General features: G+C 40.9%; 1 protein-coding gene across 29 annotated transcripts in view; it reads left to right on the top strand.

Moving 5' to 3' along the window:
- kif1b (kinesin family member 1B) overlaps nucleotides 1-19,166 on the top strand; it is a 60,986-nt gene that overhangs the window by 19,369 nt on the left and 22,451 nt on the right. For 6 of the 29 annotated variants that reach the window (XM_085146818.1, XM_085146820.1, XM_085146839.1 and 3 more), the window contains exons 3-25: nucleotides 1,466-1,542; nucleotides 1,639-1,818; nucleotides 2,494-2,562; nucleotides 2,962-3,140; nucleotides 3,802-3,913; nucleotides 4,938-5,015; nucleotides 5,127-5,192; nucleotides 5,374-5,391; nucleotides 5,731-5,806; nucleotides 6,212-6,290; nucleotides 6,368-6,510; nucleotides 7,125-7,166; nucleotides 7,616-7,690; nucleotides 8,726-8,937; nucleotides 10,339-10,418; nucleotides 11,300-11,375; nucleotides 11,618-11,671; nucleotides 12,143-12,190; nucleotides 12,439-12,518; nucleotides 12,816-12,922; nucleotides 14,160-14,243; nucleotides 14,403-14,583; nucleotides 14,692-14,764. In XM_085146818.1, coding sequence (XP_085002944.1) covers nucleotides 1,466-1,542; nucleotides 1,639-1,818; nucleotides 2,494-2,562; nucleotides 2,962-3,140; nucleotides 3,802-3,913; nucleotides 4,938-5,015; nucleotides 5,127-5,192; nucleotides 5,374-5,391; nucleotides 5,731-5,806; nucleotides 6,212-6,290; nucleotides 6,368-6,510; nucleotides 7,125-7,166; nucleotides 7,616-7,690; nucleotides 8,726-8,937; nucleotides 10,339-10,418; nucleotides 11,300-11,375; nucleotides 11,618-11,671; nucleotides 12,143-12,190; nucleotides 12,439-12,518; nucleotides 12,816-12,922; nucleotides 14,160-14,243; nucleotides 14,403-14,583; nucleotides 14,692-14,764 — 2,189 coding nt within the window. The remainder of the gene's footprint in view (nucleotides 1-1,465; nucleotides 1,543-1,638; nucleotides 1,819-2,493; nucleotides 2,563-2,961; nucleotides 3,141-3,801; nucleotides 3,914-4,937; nucleotides 5,016-5,126; nucleotides 5,193-5,373; nucleotides 5,392-5,730; nucleotides 5,807-6,211; nucleotides 6,291-6,367; nucleotides 6,511-7,124; nucleotides 7,167-7,615; nucleotides 7,691-8,725; nucleotides 8,938-10,338; nucleotides 10,419-11,299; nucleotides 11,376-11,617; nucleotides 11,672-12,142; nucleotides 12,191-12,438; nucleotides 12,519-12,815; nucleotides 12,923-14,159; nucleotides 14,244-14,402; nucleotides 14,584-14,691; nucleotides 14,765-19,166) is intronic. The other 23 variants (XM_085146838.1, XM_085146845.1, XM_085146847.1 and 20 more) reach the window with 14 other exon arrangements.

Genomic DNA, 19,166 nt, shown 5'->3' with positions numbered 1-19,166 from the left:
TGCTTTAATCATCATAGATTTAGCATGAAGCAGTTAGTGTTCTGGTTTCTGAGGACATGATGTGCTTTTCTGTCAGCCTGTGACCCATGGAGGGCGATATGCTATCCCCGTCTCTCCAGATCTCCTGCATTATTGATAAGCGCGCTGAAATCCTCTGACTACATAAGGCACTCTGCTGGCGACATCTTGATGCAAAAGCCTCTCAAGCACCGTCATGTTGAGGAGCCAAACCTGGCTTTAATTTGCCCATTAGCACAGGGCTCTGCAGACTTCCCTGGAAAGATTGAAAATGTTCTAAATACTTACGCTCACAGACTGTAGCATTCTTACTAAGACACAGATAGTTTTTTTCCTTTTGTCCTGCCTTCGGTTTCTGTTGTTGATCTGTTTGGACTGTTGCTAGGGCCTTGAGCACTCACATTATTTTAGTCTCTCCAAACCCTTCTTTCACTAGCCTCTTTCTCACTCCTTCCTCTCCCACTTCCTCCTCACTTCTAAAGGTGGTGGTATGCATTTGTCTGCCTGGCCTGAGCAAAGTCTCTTGCTGCAGCCATGGCACAAACCAACTCGAATCCCTAAAGTTTAGTTTGTCTAAGAGGAGTGATTTCTGTGGTTATCTTATAGTAAATTAACATCCCGCTTTCTGCCTGTCACATATCCAGTGTGAAATCTAGTGCACTTGTCACCGGCAGTACCAACCAGCATGGTTGAGGAGTGTGACATGCCAGGCATGGCAGCAGATTTCTGTTCATTAAAAACTGTCCATGTGGCGACGGGGAATGGCTGAGTAGTGTTGAGCGAGAGCAGGTGAAGTGGTGTGATTGAAGTAGGCTGGTGTTTTTTATTCAAACTCTGCTTTTGATTGTCATTTTGCAACGATGTCAATCTTAATGATGATGATTAAAACACTGGTTAAAGATAAAGCATATGTGGCAGAGCTTGCTGCAACAGTTGCAGTTCTCAAAAAAAAGAAGCCAGCATCTCGTAGTCTGCCACTGTTTCCTGTGACTTGCATTGCCAGAAATATCTCTCTAATTGAGGAACAGGAACCTGAGGTAGCTGCAATTTGCCAACCAGGATCACACACACACACACATATATATATATATATATATATATATATATATATATATATATATATATATATATATATATATATATATATATATATATATATATATATATATATATATATATATATATATATATATATATATATATATATATATATAAGAAATGTAGGAAAGACATGAAGGGAAAACATGAGGAATGCATGGTTATATATATTATTGAGCATAGAAGCTGCTTTTGGTTGAAGAAACACAACTAAAGAATTCTGTAGAAGACATCATAAACTAACTAAAGGCAGCTTTTTAAAATAACAGAACATGCGAGTAGTTTTTGTGTCACTTCAACTTTCAATCTAGAAAATAACCCCATTACTAATTTTGTTCCTCCTCCACAGCTATCCTCAACCCCAAAGCCCCAAAGGAACCAGCAAAGACCTTCAGTTTTGATTACTCCTATTGGTCTCATACCTCTGTGAGTTTTAACTCTAATCACTAAAAGCAAAGAAAATATGCAAATCTTATTGTGATGATGCATATATTTAAATATATTTTTCTCTTTTTATTGCAGCCCGATGACCCCAGCTTTGCCTCACAGAACCTTGTGTACAATGACATTGGAAAGGAAATGCTGCAGCATGCTTTTGAGGGTTATAACGTCTGCATCTTCGCTTATGGCCAGACAGGAGCTGGCAAATCCTACACCATGATGGGCAAGCAGGAGGAGGGGCAGGAAGGAATCATTCCCATGGTTTGTTCAACAAAACCTCATTCACCATTCACTGCACTGCAGAGACTAAGACAAATAATGCAATCCCTTGTCTTGTAGTCTGTTTACTATTCCTGCTCATTTAGAGCCTTGAATGTATAGTACAACTCACAAACTGCTGAGTCCATTTAATCTACTAATTATTGCTGTCATAATTCTGTACACATCTTAGACCATCAGAGCTCTGGAAATATTACACGTAGTGCCTTGTTTATGATGAAAAGCCTGAAAAATATGTGCATAACAGATTTTTATACACTTAAATAATGTATGTAATGACAAAGGTGTCCTCTCCCAAAGCTTTGATCTGGCTCTTTCCCCTCCTTTGATCAGATTGTCAGATCTAATGGATAGAAAGTTTCTAAATTCACCTTTCAGAACATTAAAACAGTCTAAAATAGAAGAACTGAAACAACTTTAAGTCCTTTAAGCTGAAACGACACTGAAAGCAATTTAGAGCGGTGTGGAAAGTGAATGACATTTGGCCAAAGTTTACAATTTTAGATTCATTCTAGCCTTTAGACAAAGTTTTCAGGCTATAACTATTTAAATGTTTGCTTTATAAGAATCCCACAGATCTCACGCCTATTTATCGCCTCTTTTATGTCTCTGGATGCCGTCATTTGAACTAAAATGCTTTTTTTCTTTGCCACTCAGCTGTGTGAAGATCTGTTTGAGAAGATCAATGAGGACGGCAACAAAGAGGAGCTCTCCTACTCAGTAGAGGTGAGTATCATTCTTCTTTGGTATCTGCAGTCCTCATGGTTCACCTCTGCCCCCAACTTTTTGTGTTCGCTGCTCTTTCCAGAGCATTTCCCAGACTTCAGTCACATACTGCATGGTTTTCTTTGCAAATCTCTGCCAGTAAAATTGGAAAAACAAAAGTGTGACTGTGAAGTTGAGGTACGATTGTGGTCTGGATAATTCCCCAAATCTGGGATAAATAAAGTATATCTTATGTTCTTATGTTCTCTGACCTTAATATATGCATGCAAATACCTCCTCTTATATATATTAATAGTGACATTAATATGTATTCTTTGTACAGAGCTGCACAATATTAGCTTAATATATTCAACCTGGGGCACCTGAAATTACTCTCTGTACTTCTGAAATTGTTTCCAGGTCAGTTACATGGAGATCTACTGCGAGCGCGTCCGAGATTTGCTCAACCCCAAGAACAAAGGGAACCTACGAGTCCGAGAACACCCGCTGTTGGGTCCCTATGTAGAGGATCTGTCCAAGCTAGCTGTCACCTCCTACACAGACATCGCTGACCTGATGGATGCAGGCAACAAGGCCAGGTGAGCTAAGCCCTGAGATCATGCTGAGATCACAGGAAGGAGCGGGAGGGGCTAAAGTTGTGGCGACAGCTGTGGTGATCTGATAATCAACGGTCAGCCAGGTTGATAAAAGATAAAAATTAGCTTTGAATCAGGAAATGTTCTTGTATGACTCATTTGCAAGGATTGAATTGTTAAACAGCAAGACAGCTCAGCCTTCACTGTGTTACCAGCTTAATTAATTAATTAATTTTTTTAAATATAACCGCATGTCAAGCTTGACCTGGCAGGTAATGAGTATTTTTCAATGAAATGTGCGCGTGCACGAGGGCTCGTGTGAGGAGGAGTGAACCCTGCCATAATCTCACTGTGCTGACTTAGAAGGCTTATTTCTAGAACATGCCACGTAAAGCCCACATCTCCCCTGTGACTATCCCTCTGAGCACTCCTCATGTATTTGTGTTTGGCGTCCTCGCGTTATTATCCACCTCCGCCGCACAAAGTAATCCTTTAGACTTACTTCACTCTAATAGGTGTAAAACCCACTGATGATAGCGCTAGTAATAGCCAAGACTAAGAATTAGGAATTAATTTTCCTTTAAAAGAATATTGTGTGGTTATTAAGGTGCTCAGAAATCATACTGTTTATTTCCTAACTGTGCCCATATGTGCTAAACTCCAGAACTGTGGCTGCCACCAACATGAATGAGACAAGCAGCAGGTCCCATGCTGTTTTCACCATTGTCTTCACTCAGAAGAAACACGACAGCGAGACGGACCTCTCCACAGAAAAGGTCAGAGCAGGAAAACAGTCGCCCTCTTTGTTCATAATTAGTCTGTAAAACATTCACACTCAAATACACTTAAAGTTCCTCCCTCGTGTTTGTTAGAGATTAATTTCTTTATGCTGTTTTATTTAGACTGAAAAATGGGTTAAAAGCTTTCTTTGGTCCTTTAGTCTCCTGAAGTTAGTGGTCACAGGAGGCAGGGAAAAAAGAGAGAGAGCCATTTTAGATTTGACTTTTAGCATTTCCTCAGACTGTGGAGGAACAAAGACCGCTGTGTTACTGTAAACAATGCCTATTGTATGTGGCCACTCTGTTAGATTTTACACCCTTGCTCCATCTCACTTGACAGGAATGCCCCCAAATGCTTTGAATGTGTTCAACAATTCATTCTGCAGATTTTTATGGTGGGATTTAAACCATTAAACTGGAATTTGCTTTTTGGGATTGTTGTTGTCTCTGTTTTCTAAATGCAAAAATGCTAAATGCAAAAAAGTTTTGCATGTAGAATTGATTTCCTTTATAAATTATTTTCTAATGTGTTTTGTGTGAATCTGCTGCTTGGCCTGGGAGCACCAGTCATACGTTTTCCTTGACATAAAAACTATAAATAAAGTGAAAGTGGAGCTTTCATTTTTTTACGTCATACCTCCAGCAGTGCTGTTTCTGTTGCAGTAATGGAACAGATCTTTTGTAATAGATTACACTGATGGAGCTATTTCACCTCACCAGAGCTGGTCAAGTTTTATAGTGCGTGCTTTGTCGCTGATGCTCAGCTCATTACTGTGTCCAGGCTGTTCATAAGATGCTAACCTGTGTCATGCAGTAGCTTTGGTATGAGGAGTCTGTACATCATCCAAGTGCTGCACTGTGCTCCTCTATCTTTTTTTCTGATGTGGTCAACATTATGCAGAAATTTAGATTTGGCGTTGGTGAAGCTAAGAGCTGTATTTTATTCATTTATTTATTTTCTCTACCCACCCTATTAAATGCACATTATTATAGGCCTAATGCATTTACTCCCTCCCTTTAGGTCAGTAAAATTAGTCTGGTAGACTTGGCAGGCAGTGAGCGAGCAGATTCAACTGGAGCTAAAGGTACCAGGCTAAAGGTAAGACTCCGATCTTCCGAAACACCCTGGAATCACATTAAAAAAATGGCTTGTATAACCTGGAAATCTGTGTAATTTTATTCTGTTTTTGCTTTTTGTCTGTGTTTGCAGGAGGGAGCAAACATCAACAAGTCTCTCACCACGTTAGGAAAGGTTATCTCTGCCTTGGCTGAAGTGGTGAGTCTTACACTTGATTTTATTTCCTTTATTTCTCTCCTCCTCCTTCTTTGCGGTCGTTCTCTTATCCTCTCCAACTTGACCCTACCTTCAAAAGGAATTCATGTTTGTAGCCTGGCATGCTGTAATGTCTGCCCTTCTGTTCTCTCTTCTCTTGTCCTTGTAATGCTTACTTGCACAGGATAATTGTACCAGCAAGGTAAACCCTTTGACAGCTAAACCACTAACCTGTCATTCATCCCATGAGACAGATTTGACAGCCTTTGGTCATGTGCAGCAATTAAGTTACAGATATTTAGCTGTTATCAGTTTTATCACTTTAAACCTTAAACCCTCAATCCCTGCACAAGAGCAAATGCATGTCAAATTAACTCTCTCCTCATTTTACCTGACATATTGACCCTTACACATAAGGATCTTTTTTTTTTCTATTACAACATAATATTGCACAGCCTCCAGTCGCTTCCATAATTTGTACATCATTACATCAGCTCATTTTTACTCATATATTGATTTTTTTTTTCTTTGCTTACCGCAGAGCAAGAAGAAGAAGAAGAGTGATTTCATCCCATACAGGGACTCTGTTCTGACATGGCTGCTGAGGGAGAACCTCGGTATGAATATTAGTATCACTTGATTAATTGACGTTACTATGTGACAATAGTGGTTTGCCAGTAAATTACGTACGAAAATCCGTATTTGTAGACAGCCAGAGAAATTGAGCCATTTGCATAATGGAATATGCAGTCAGGATTGAAAAAAGAAAAGACTTGAAATAGTCTACATTGCACTCAGGAAGTTTAAGAAGAGCATAGTCACCTCACCTCCTTGGTCCAGACGTGTCACAAAAAGTGTGCAGTGTATCTTAGATTTAGTCTAATGAAGCTCTTGATTACACAAAAAATGTATTTCATTTGACGAGCTTTTAAAAAATGTTGTATTTTCATAGAAATTATATGTGCCTTTGGTCATGTTTGGTCCTCAATGCTTATCTGACATCTCTACTGATCTTTTATCAGGTGGGAACTCCAGAACAGCCATGGTAGCTGCCCTCAGTCCTGCAGACATAAACTACGATGAAACCCTCAGCACTCTGCGGTAAGCTTTCGGTCCTGGAGAAAGATTGTGATTGTTTGAATTACACTTAAAATTATTTGTTTTATTATGTTTTTTAGCTATGCTGACCGCGCCAAGAACATCAAATGCAATGCTGTCATCAATGAGGATCCCAACAATAAGCTGGTGCGCGAACTGAAGGATGAAGTGGCCCGGCTGAAGGAACTGCTCCGTGCCCAGGGCCTGGGAGACATTCTGGACAGTGAGTTTTATGCTGTCTCAGCTGGTCGTATCTGCAGCCAGCGACCTTCTCTGTCAGGGCCCACCACAAACTGGCAATGTCTTCTATCTTCATTACTGTCTCGTTACTCTCAGCCATCTAACGTTTTCATCTCAGTGCTTGTACTTGTGGCTGGTACATCACTAAAAACAAAGAAGGAAGCAGCTTTTAGCACGTTTACCTCAATAATGGTTTATTATGCCTCAGTGCAGTCATGTATAGAACGTCAAATATGTAGTATATTTAAGGTTGTATGTGTTTGACAACACATGTAGTCACTCAAAACTGCACTAAAATATCATTTGCTATATGCAGGAGTAATGGCTCATAGCCTTGTCAATTAGATACATAATATACCTATTAATGACTTCTAATAGCTGAAGTGATGAATAACCTGACTACTTGCTAATGCCTGCATAGATCACGCCTAATGGCGTAGCACTTAGCAAAACATATCGTGACGTTTCCTCTCAGCTTTGTTATTGTTTATCCAGCCCCCCCAAAACAAGCAAACATAAAAAATATCTGTAATCTTTTCCTCCGATTCTACTGGTGCTGACCTCTGACCCTTCTCATCTTTTCCTGCTTCCCCTCAGTTGATCCTATGGGGGATGATTGTCCAGGAAGTGGAATCAAATGTGTGTATATGTGTGGTAGACTTGCACCGTATATCACTATTTGCCCTAATTATAGTAGCTAACATTGCTTATGAACCCCATTACCTATATATTGAATCTGCTCCCAGCTTTGCATGTAAGTGCCAAAAGCTTAATAGAGTTTCAGAAATCCAAGGTTTCCATAGGTGTTCTTATAACTGGCAAGAGTAAGCATGGCAGTAGGTTAGCATGCTTTGCGCTTTATTGTTATTTTTTTGTTACGTTTTTCAGAATGACAGGGGGGGGGAAGCAGCTACTTACAGGCTTAGATCCATTTTAGAGTAGCCGTTTAGTTTTCCCTGGCCTCAAAATGCAAATGCATCGTTTCATAACAATGTCTCACTACCTATGACTCGCACTCTTTAAGCTTATTTTAATCCCGGTTATTCGTTCTGCTTTTTATTTTGTTTTCTTTCACTAATCATCCCCAGCAGGTGACGGTGCCCAAAGCTTTAAAATGCCCCTTCTGAGTTCTCAAACTGAGGCTCAGAGCTACAGACGGAAAGGTGCTTAATTTTTGTATTTCTATATAGAGGCACCAGAGGTGTTTGTGTAAAGATTTGACTAACTTTGTGCACTTTAGTAGTTAGTAGAGTGACTAGTTTGCTAGTGTGCTTTCTGTTGTATTCTCAAGCATCCCTAACATCTTAACCTTAAAAATGTTTCTGCACCATCTGATGCGCAGGGCAAATAGTTAACTAGCTCAAGCTATAGTTGGGTCTATGTTTTTGGAGAAAAAAAGCCCACATCTCAAGAAAGTCATCATCCCCCAGAATATTTACCCTTTTCTAATATCACTTGTGTGTTGCCTCAGAGTCCCTTGAGGTCATATTGACATGAGCTACCTGACCTTTGAGTGAGGCTGCTGTGGCTTTTGTTATGGCGGATGCTGTGTGCGTATGGCACGTGTGCTGTGAATTAATCTAATCAACTCCAGGCTGAACTTTCTTTGCCAGCATGTGTCCACGTCTCTCCTGTCCTCCGGCTGGACCTTCTTGCAGTCTCCATCTCCCTCCCATCCTGTAGCCGATACTCGTGATAGCAGTTTTCACACAGTGTGTTCACTCTCATTCACACATGCACAGAAGCAACAAAGTGACAACTCCCTATTCCTTCCAAACATACTACAAATTAAGAGCTCAGAGTTAATTGCTCTCCACTGTAATTGTGACCACCATAAAAGCAGCCCTTTAAACTGGTTATTAAAGCTCAGGCTGAAATCTTAATGCGTTTTCTCTGGAAGATGATGAGTTGGAGCGTAACTGCCTGGAGTGAAAACTGCTGCTGTCTGTAGCTGACTATCATGCTGGGTGTTTGTCTAAACCCTACAACGTAAAATGTGTGTCTTACATTGGTCTTTCCTCCCCTTTGTCCTTTCTCTTTCCCCATCTGCCCCCCTCTCTTACTTTCTTTCCTTCTTTCTATTTGGTATTTCGTTATTCCATTTTTATGTGTTTTATTCCTTCCAACCTTTCTTGGCCTATCCCTCCTCTTTCTGTGTTATCTTCCTTCTCCCTCTCTCTTTCTTGTTGTTGGCTCAGACCTCAAAGACATTCAGAACAATAAGAATAGATACTTGATAGCCTCAGAGAACCAACGCCCTGGCCATTTCTCCACAGCCCCTATTGGTTCCCTGACAGCCTCGCCGTCCTCTGGCTCGCTGTGCAACCAGGGGGGCCTTCAGTCAGTCACCAGCATCCAAGAGCGCATCATGTCCACGCCTGGAGGGGAGGAGGCCATTGAAAGACTCAAGGTAAAGCAGACAATGGTGTATGCAGCACTTTTAAAATCACACTCACTGTTTGTTGTTAGGAAAGTTAAGTCCCGCAGCCATCTTCCTACTCTGGCCACTTAAAGGTGTATCCCAGATATCTCATTTTATACCCTGGCCCACATACAGATCTTTGATCTTAAGTGGAACTCCTCTTTCTGTTAGTGGAATAAGACATTTACAACTATGTATTTATTTGCTGAGAGATGCAATTATAAGAAAAATAAATATAATTTCAACAATATCTAAGTTTTCCTACATAAAGGAGTAATGTAGCTGTAGGAAAAGAAGTCTGTCAGCAAAACTCTGGACTTAAATTGTAAGAAATAAATGCGTAAAATAAAAAAATCAAAAGTTCTGTTAGGTTGCTGCCCAGACTATCCTGTAATTATAAAACAGAAAGTTTTTCTTAAATCACAGAAAATTTTCTGTTTGAATATCGTTGAGGGACGTCTTTATTAGTAGGGCTGTTTTGGAGCCTTTGTTGGGCCAATTCTGGCCCCTGGACCTTATGTTTGACACCTCTGCTCTAACCAATAGAGGCCTGAAGAAAAACTATTGGTCTTAACTGCTGGTTTCATGGTTAATATGGCAAAAATAGTAAAGTAATTGCAGACTTTTTCAATGCCACACGGGACAACAGGCCTGCTTTTAATTGTTAAAAAGTGTATTTTATCCACAGTGTATATAAATATATAAATATAGAGATGCAGCTTTATTTTTTATGATTAAATATACAAAAATTATTAGAAGTCAAGAAATTCACAGTAACGTGAAATAAGATAAAAAGGAAGAAACTGTAACTTGTTCAATACATTTATTTAACGTTAAGATGGCTGTTTAATTTTATGCCACATACAGCCTTTAATAAAACCCTGCTTTGCGTATCGGTCGTCACGCAGCCACCGAGCCTTATATGCCTCCCACTCACAGCAGTCTCTCGCACTCTGTAGATAGGGTAGCACATAAGATTGCAACATCCACAGCCATGAGGAGCTGCAGTTTCCATGGCAACCGTGGTGCCCGGTCCCGTCTGTCATCCAATGACGTCAAGCACCAACGCAAATACGGTGGAAATCAGACCAAAATAGATTCAATCTTATCAACTTTAGGCTTTAATAGTGAGGAACAGTGTTCTCTGTCAGTGCTGAAGCTATTTTGGGGAATCTAAACGCAAGAAAATAAGTCATAATCACGTTGAATATACAAGTTTATTTTGTGAAGGGAAAGTGTAAACATTACACATAAACATTTGACAGTGATGAGGCAAAGGTAATCTCCCAAATCCAGGTTGGTGCGCTTGTTCCTGCCTCCAATACACTGCTAGTAGTTACTTTTATATTACACAGGTTTTGTTTTTCTCATAATTTTCCCTTTTTTCAGGAATCAGAAAAGATCATTGCTGAGCTCAATGAAACCTGGGAGGAGAAACTGCGAAAGACTGAGGCAATCCGCATGGAGAGGTCAGTACAGGCAGACAGTGTTTGTTCATTTCCATCTTTATTTCCTGAGGGGGAAGGTGTCTATCCAACGTGTGCATTAAAGTCTTCCTCATTGCATCCTGTCAGTCTTAAAGGGGTGTGCGGTCTGTCTCAACTGTGTGTCAAATGCTCTGATAGCATTGGAAACTTCCCCCGACACACCTCTCAGACGTCACATAGAGGGATGTCTGTCATCCATTATCTGCAATTTGACGTTCACTCCCACCTGATGCTGTGATTGGCCACTTTCCTTCTCATTCTAGCTCTCTGAAGCTTTGTTTGTTTGTTACTCAGCATGTGTGGCTAAATGTGACTAGTACCCCCTTTTTTGTATAGGATATTCTTGTCTTCTCCCTCTTTGTTGGTCATGATTTATCTATCCCCATCTCTCTATGAGCACATTTAATTTTCAACACTGTCAAATATCACATCTTAAGAACTTGTCCTCAGAAACTGTAACCCAACCTTTAGTTTTCCCCTAGTACTTTACTCTCTCTCTTCATCCCTCTGTGCTGTCTGTTTTACTTTTCTCTCCCACCTTTTTTTCCATCTCTGCACTAGTTCTGTCCATTTCACCGTCCTCCTTTGTCGTCACACTCGGCTGCACAAACACCCCTCTCAGACATCAACCATGCTACCGTCTGTCCATAGAGTCTAACTGGTGCCATTCTCAGCCGGTTGTCATGCTACAAATCACTTACTCCAACGTTGCACACCATCGGTTCTCATCCTCTCCGAGTTACCAGTACAAACGATCTTTAGTGGGAAAAAAGAAGTGCACACCGTGTATGTTGAAGCAAGAATAAAAGACCAATAAAGGATGCTTTCACTGAGCGTACGAATGTTTTTCGGCTGTATTTCAGGGAGGCTTTGCTTGCAGAGATGGGCGTGGCAATCCGTGAAGATGGAGGCACTTTGGGTGTATTCTCTCCTAAAAAGGTATGACAGACTGGGTGGGAGCGCACAGTGTCAACCCACTGCACCGTGTCAACACCACCGACACTGTGGTGGTGATGTGCTTCACCACCACAGTGTCAACATGTGGTGGTGAAGCACATCCTTCCTCCATCACTTCACTTTAGCTCAGTGTCTTTTTCCATGAGAACCCTTCCTGGGTTTTTTTTCTTCTTTATCATTCTGTCTTTCTTTCCACTTCTTATTTGCTTCCTTCACATACTCAGCTTAGCGATGAAGGGCCATTTGACGAGCCTTTTGATTGTTTTGCCACCAAAAAGGTTTGTTTAGCCAAATAAGCAGGCAGAACTACATTTCCCGCATTAGAAATAGCCCCACTTTAGACAGTTTAGTCTTTAGTAGACATTTTATGTGCATGGTCCAGATCTACACTTTTTCTGCTCATTGTTTTGTACTTTTACTCTGCTGGATCATTTACAGTCTTATTTTTTTCCTGTAGATGCTTAGATCTCTCAGTGCTATCAGATCCTTATGAAATTACAAGCAGTGGCATGTTCCCTTCACTCCATCAAGTAGAGGCAGTGCTATAGTGCAGTGACTTAAAAACTGGTAGATATGTTTATGTTTGTTTGTCAGTAGAGTCATTAGTGCCTGAAACAACACACGTCATCACTTCATGAGTCTGTGAGTCTTTGTTCTAGTGTGTGTGTGTGTGTATGTGTCCTTTGTTCACATCCGATTGTCTTCCATAAATTCTTTTCTCTCCTTTCACTCACTGCTCCACGGGTTAGCCTTGCGATCTCTATGCAGACTTTAACGGGGTATTCTCACCTAAAAAGGTTGGTGTTTTGGAGGAATAGCTTGCAGGATCCTTTTTGAAGTAGTTCTGTGAAATATAAAACTCCAGAGTTGTCAGGACAGTGTTGATGTGACTGCTTCTGTCTACATTTGCAGACAGAAGCATTTGTTTGATATGAAAATATCCTAGCAACAGGGGCAGTTTCTGCACCTATGAATGTTGATTAAAGCAGCAAAATCCTAGAAATGTTTTTGTGGTAAACTGTCTGCCTCATGTGTTTATCTGTAGACTCCACACCTGGTTAACCTGAATGAGGATCCTCTCATGTCTGAGTGTCTGCTCTACTACATCAAAGACGGAATTACAAGGTAACCTAAACCTGAATAATGACCCTGCCACAGTGGATTTGGAAAGTTCTGGCAACTCTCCCAGGAAAACTACTGGGTCTTTTTATGATCAGGCTTAAAATCTGCTAATGAATACATTTTGCTTTTGTTTATGTCGCCTCTTTGTCCTGTTGGTACCCTCTATAGACTCTTTCTGTTGAGTCAGTTGTTACATTTCAACTTACAGAAACACTAACTGTACATTTTTGCACAAATGGCTGACAATGCATGTGGATAGCAGTATGCAGTCTCTCAAACTGGCTTCTGTGATTGTTTCAGAGTGGGTCAGGCCGACGCAGAGAGAAGACAGGACATTGTTTTAAGTGGTGCTCATATCAAGGAAGAACACTGCTACTTCCGCAGCGAAAGGAATGCCAACGGAGATGGTGAGACATAATACTGGCTGCTGGTGTTTGGAGGTGTATGTATTGAATGTGTGCTAAATTAAGTTGAGCAAGATGTTTATAGTGTGATTTTAAAAACACCTAAACACATACAAAAGAAACCTTTTTTTGAACGGATGAAATGAGGGGTGCAACGATACACAAAATTCACGGTTCGGTTCGGTACTTTGCTGTCATGGTTCGATATTTTTTTCGATACAAAAGAAAATGTTCATGCCTTTTTAATTTGTCATTTATTAAAATGATAAATATATATTTTAACTCAAAAGTACAGTTTTTAAATTTAATGTTGCTGAAACAACAAAGTAATAAAAAACAAATCTATCTGATCGAGAAATCCCTCATCTTTGGAAAAGAGAGTTTATTACAGAGAAATGTCTCTTTCCAAAATAAAAGCTATACTATACACTTCTTCTGGGCTATATTCTCAGCAGCATATTAAACATATCAGGTCCCCATGAGGAGAATCATGTGCTAACGGCTGTCTAAATGACTCTGGTAAAGATTGTAGCATGCGTGCTTGTTGTTTTTGTCTGCTTCCACTTGTCTTTGCACTAGGATGATGTCGGAGTAAACATGCAGTTATATTCGTTGTGTTCCCACTAGTGCTGTCAGCGTTAATCTCGTTGAAATGACGTTAATGCCACAACACAGCAAATCTCCGTTAACGAGTTACGGCGGATCGCCTCGTGCGTGGGGCTGGACGGCGTCAACACGTTAACGAGCTAACTGCGCTAACGCACTAGTTCCCACTAATGTAATTGAGCATTGCGTGACACATCCGACATACTGTTTTACTTTAGTCCATGACGCGCTTACCTTCAGGGTCATACGTCACATGAAAACCAAAATAGTTCCAAACGCCAGATCTGAATGAGGGTGGGGGAGGTTCAATTTGCCATGTTGCAAGGAGAGCTTAACTTCTGTCTCGCTAGCTTGCCCTGCACTCAGTGAATCTGCGTTCGACTACTCCGCCTAGGCTGCACTGTCGAGCGCAGATCCACTGAGTGCTCCGAAAGCACCGAAAAGCACTGTATCTAACAGTTCAATATCGATACGAGTATCGTTGCACCCCTAATAAATATATAGACTACATCTAATGGGTGACGTATTTGTGGGTTTGTTTTCTTTTTGTTTTTTTTGTTTGTTTGTTTGTTTTTTTGAATGGTGATGAGTCATTCAGAATGATTGATTTGTGATTGGTTTGTTTTTGCTAAAGTTATTGTCATGCTGGTGCCCTGCGAGGGATCGGAGACCTACGTCAACGGCAAGCGTGTTGAGGACTCGATCCAGCTTCGTTCAGGTATGTGTGTAGAAAGTTTTCTATACAAACTGTGAACATTTGTGTGATGTCTGTAAGCAGATATGATGTAACTAATTTCCTAATGCCCAAATTATGAAATGTATTATGACCTGTAGCATTTAAGAAATTTTTTTTCATGCTTGTGCTGCCTACTTTAAGGCAATCGCATCATTATGGGAAAGAACCACGTGTTCCGGTTCAACCACCCAGAGCAGGCCAGAGCTGAAAGGGAGAAGACGCCATCGGCCGAAACCCCCGTGGAGCCCGTCGATTGGACATTTGCTCAGAGAGAACTCCTAGAGAAACAGGGCATTGACATGAAGCAGGAAATGGAGAAAAGGTATGCAATTTATGACGTTCGTTTATTTTAAATATGCGAGTATTTGTGTGGCATTAAATGTGGATTGTTTGATGTGTTTCAAAACTTTTATTTTACTCTGCTGTGTAGACTCACTGAGATGGAAATCTTGTACAAAAAAGAGAAGGAAGAAGCCGATCAGCTTCTGGAGCAGCAGCGACTGGTGAGTTCAAAGAAGCCCCTTTTGTGAATTTAAAGAACTCACTCTGTTTTTTGTTATCAAAGATGTTTTAAACCAGTTAGTAATAAGTGCAGAGTGGGTGTAAAAGGAGCTGTTGCTTTTGTTAAAGTTAATGAAATTGCTACTAGAAGCAGCTTATTGAGTGAACGTGCTAGTTTGGGATATTTTGTGTGTGATTTTTGATGTACTTCAGGCTATCTCTCGTGGATTTCAAAGTAAAAGTATCTCCAAAGCTACGATCAGTTACAATTTGACAGCTTGTTTCTTTGGATGATGGTTTCATTTGGTCCTTTTAAATCTCACTAGTACTAATTCTCACTCCGAGCTCTGACACTTTGAGATGTTTATGTGTGAATCACACTTTTACTCCTAGCGCATGTCTGTTCTTTTTGCATGGAAGTTTTTCTGGTTTGAGACGGATAAGCTTTTACTGGCTGTCCTCTTGTGTTCAACAATTTATTTATTTTTTCTGTAGCAGCTTGATTAAGCAAGAATTAGACTGTAAAGCTTTCCCCTTTCCAAACCCCTATTTTCCCCTTTCTTGTGTCTTCTTTAGTGGATCTGAATCTTGCAAAACAGCAACTTGCAGCTAAAATTGATTTGATATGAAGATCAAATTTCCTTTAAAACCGATTCAGCATTTATCAGCATCGAAAAACATGTTAAAAAGTGCCGCTGCTTTTGCATGGTTCATTTTAATAGCATGTTTTCTTAACTCATTCAGTACTGGTTGTGGACTAAGTTGCAGTGTTTGCCGGAGCTGGTCAACTCTGAAGTGGCTGTTGATTTGCTTGGATTAGATTTCTACTCTAGTTTTCTTACTCTGTTTTGTCCTGAGTTTCATCTCTTCAATGCAGTTGCAGATATGTACAATGCATTGTGATAACAACAACTTCTGCTGTAGTTTTTGACAGATAGTGACAATGTGGTTTCTCATTGACTTCTTTGGCATCTGTGAGGGCACGACTGAACAACAGTTTCCACTGCTCACAGTTAACTCAGTGAATCACGGGGCCTCGTTCACATCCTGTTGGTTTTATATGTGCAGAATTACACACAGAGGGTTCAGACTCCCAGGGACATAACACGTCCAATTCTTCCCAAAGATACGTACAGTCTCATACACGCAATCGAAATGATCTCTACTGGTTGTGATCTGTAATGTATGCTGTCTCCAAAAAATGAGAAACTGCATTTTTTTTTTCCTCCAACTAACAACTTTCTTGTAGTGGATTAACACTTATCCGCACTTCTGCATCTCCTCTCTCTACTGGCTTTCTGATCAACTGCAAGAACACTGTCTGCTAACTTACCACTAATACTAAAACCACTCAAACCTTCTGGACTAAAGGGGGAAAGCTCCAGAATTCATCTACATGCATGCTGCTGTAGCATGTTTGGGATCCAACTCACAAAATTTTCCACTAAGAAGAGGAATATCACAAAACAGTACAGATGTGCTCCAATCAGCAACTATCATCTATTGATATTTTCTTTCTAATCATGATAGACATGCTTTACCTATAATATCAATATGCAACACTGGGAACAATAAGGTCCAAAAAGGACACATCCATTTCAGACATATAAAAAGTTTTTAGCGAGTGTTGTGTTGAACATGAATTTATATCCATAGCGCCGTTTCGGTGGAGAAGTTAGAGAGGGAAAACTGACAAGAAAGTCAATGGAAGCCACTGTTTCTTGTGAATTAATTTTCCCCGTTTCTATAGCTTTATTTTCAGCATAACTTTAAAAAAAATATCTTGCATGTTGCCATACATCTTGTATAATAATGATGTATGCAAAATGTTTCTAATATTAGTGTAATTGTCACCTTTGGTTAAAAATCCAGAATTTGGAAATGCTGTCTGCGCTTAAGACAGAACGTAATCTTCTGATATAACTTTGACTCTTGGTTGGTGTTCCCTTGTTGCATATTTATATGTTCATTCTTTTTTTTTTTTTTATTTTAAAAGCCATCTTTTCATCCTCTCCCTGATTTCCCATTGTAATTTCTCCTTTTTTTGGGGGGGACCCATCTGGTTTGTGTCCTGTGTTGTTTTCTCAAGGATGGAGACTCTGATAGTGGGGATGACTCAGATAAGAGGTCTTGCGAAGAGAGCTGGAGACTGATCACTTCCCTGAGGGAAAAGCTACCTCCCAGCAAGCTCCAAACCATAGTGAAAAAGTGTGGATTACCCAGCAGTGGGAAAAGAAGAGAGCCAGTGAAAATGTACCAGATCCCTCAGCGGCGCCGCATCACCAAGGACTCTAAGTGGGTCACCATCTCTGACCTGAAGATCCAGGCAGTCAAAGAAATCTGCTACGAAGTGGCGCTCAATGACTTCCGTCACACACGGCAGGAAATCGAGGCTTTGGCTATTGTAAAGATGAAGGAGCTTTGCGCTAGCTATGGCAAGAAGGACCCCAACGAGCGGGACTCGTGGAGGGCGGTGGCTCGGGATGTTTGGGACACTGTAGGGGTTGGTGACGAGCGCATTGAGGATGTCATGACCAATGGGTCTCGACCCGGAGGAGTTGTTATGGACGAACTAAAAGTGCACATTGATAAACTCGAGGACATCCTGCAGGAGGTGAAGAAACAGAATAACATGAAGGATGAGGAGATCCGTGCCCTCAGGAATAAGATGGTTAAAATGGAAAAGGTCCTACCGCTCATAACCCCAGAGGGCCAAGAAAAGCCTCCCAGTGTAGGTCCCTCTACTTGTGAAGCAAGAACTCCAAGCCCTCAGGAAGGAAAACTACCTGTGCCTGAAAAGCCTGACGAAGAAGATGCAGATTCACTAACAGGCCAAAGTACGGCAGATGATTCAACGCTAAAGCGAGGCCACATGCGCTGGATGCGTCAAGAGCAGCTGCGCCTCAAGAATCTACAGCAACAAGAGATCTCCAAGCAGCTCCGCCGGCATCCCGGGCCTCATCGCTTTATACCACCAGAAGACCGTAAATTACGCTTCCCCTTCAAAAGTAATCCAAAGCACCGTAACTCGTGGAGCCCGGGTACTCATATCATAATTACAGATGAGCAGGTTATAGAGTTAAAGGTGCCCAAAGAAGCTGTAGAGGAAGAGGAGGCAGAAAGCCTAGCTGGAGAAGATGTACAGTGTAGCGATAAGATGGATAAGATGGCTGCTTCAGTTATCCAAGTCTCTCCAGCGCTGCAAAGCCCATCAGTTCAGCGCAGAAGCAAGGACTCTGACCAAGGTTTAAACCAGGGTCACAGGCATAACTATAGGAACAACCAACATCAGCAGCTGCACGAACGAGGCCGCAGCAACTCCTTTAATCACCGTCAGCGTCCCTCGGGCTCCATGGAGTCACTGCAGCAGTCTGAAAGCAACAGGAGGTATACGCAGGCTTTCTACCAGCCCCGCCACTATCAGAACCAGCCAGCACATCCCCAGCCTCACCACCACCAACAGCCATGCCACTATAACGGTGCGATGTATGCCGATGGCGGCTTCAATGGTTACCAGCATTACCATCACACTGACCATCCTAACCATCCAGTCACCTTTCAGCCACCTCCACGAATGCGCAGGCAAATGTCTGCTCCTAACCTAAAAGCCAGCAGAGAGACGACGGTCTGAGTGGGACTTGAGGAGTGAGGAAGTAGATTGACAGACTTTTAGTAGGCAAACACATTACAGATCACAACAGCTCTGACAAAAGTGACTGTGACTATTGCACTAGATCGGTGTTACTGGTTGATCCAAGTATTGTATGTATTATATATAAATATATAAAAAAAAAGAGACATTTTATCACCATCAGTATCATCATATGACATTTTTATCATTTGTTTTCTGCATCGTGTGCATTGTCATCACTGTCACTGGGATTCAAAGGATTCAAAGCCAACAGATAATTTTTTTAACATGTCATGCCTACTCTTCATTTATCAGCATGTGTGACAAGTTGATGAATCACACTTTGATTTGCCAAATTACTTTCACGGTCGAATTTCTGAGTTTACATTATTGCCATTTTAGTATTGATGAAAGTAGAGTGTTGTGTTTTTTTTGTTTTTTTAAATGGCCACTGTGACATGAACATAGTGACGTGTCCAATATGCATTGATATTTTTGTTGGTGCCCACTTTAGCAACAGAACACACCCAGTGTTTTATCTACGTACTGTTGAGCTGCACGGTAGGATGGGAGAATCAGTTGTCTTTAGCACGATCATGTTTACCTCATAAAGCATTTTGTTATAACGCATCATTGGCCTAGATCTGGAATCAAAAGACCACTTGAGGAATAACTTGAAGCACCAGTCAATCGAGTGCCTTTTAAACAGACTGACATATAAAGAAAGTGGGTTTTTTTTAAAGTGCCTTTTTAGATGCTCTAACTCTATTAAT

Source organism: Neolamprologus multifasciatus, chromosome 20 (genome assembly GCF_963576455.1).
Source record: "Neolamprologus multifasciatus chromosome 20, fNeoMul1.2, whole genome shotgun sequence".
NCBI classification, from domain to species: Eukaryota; Metazoa; Chordata; class Actinopteri; order Cichliformes; family Cichlidae; genus Neolamprologus; species Neolamprologus multifasciatus.
This window is presented reverse-complemented; position numbering and strand designations above follow the sequence as displayed.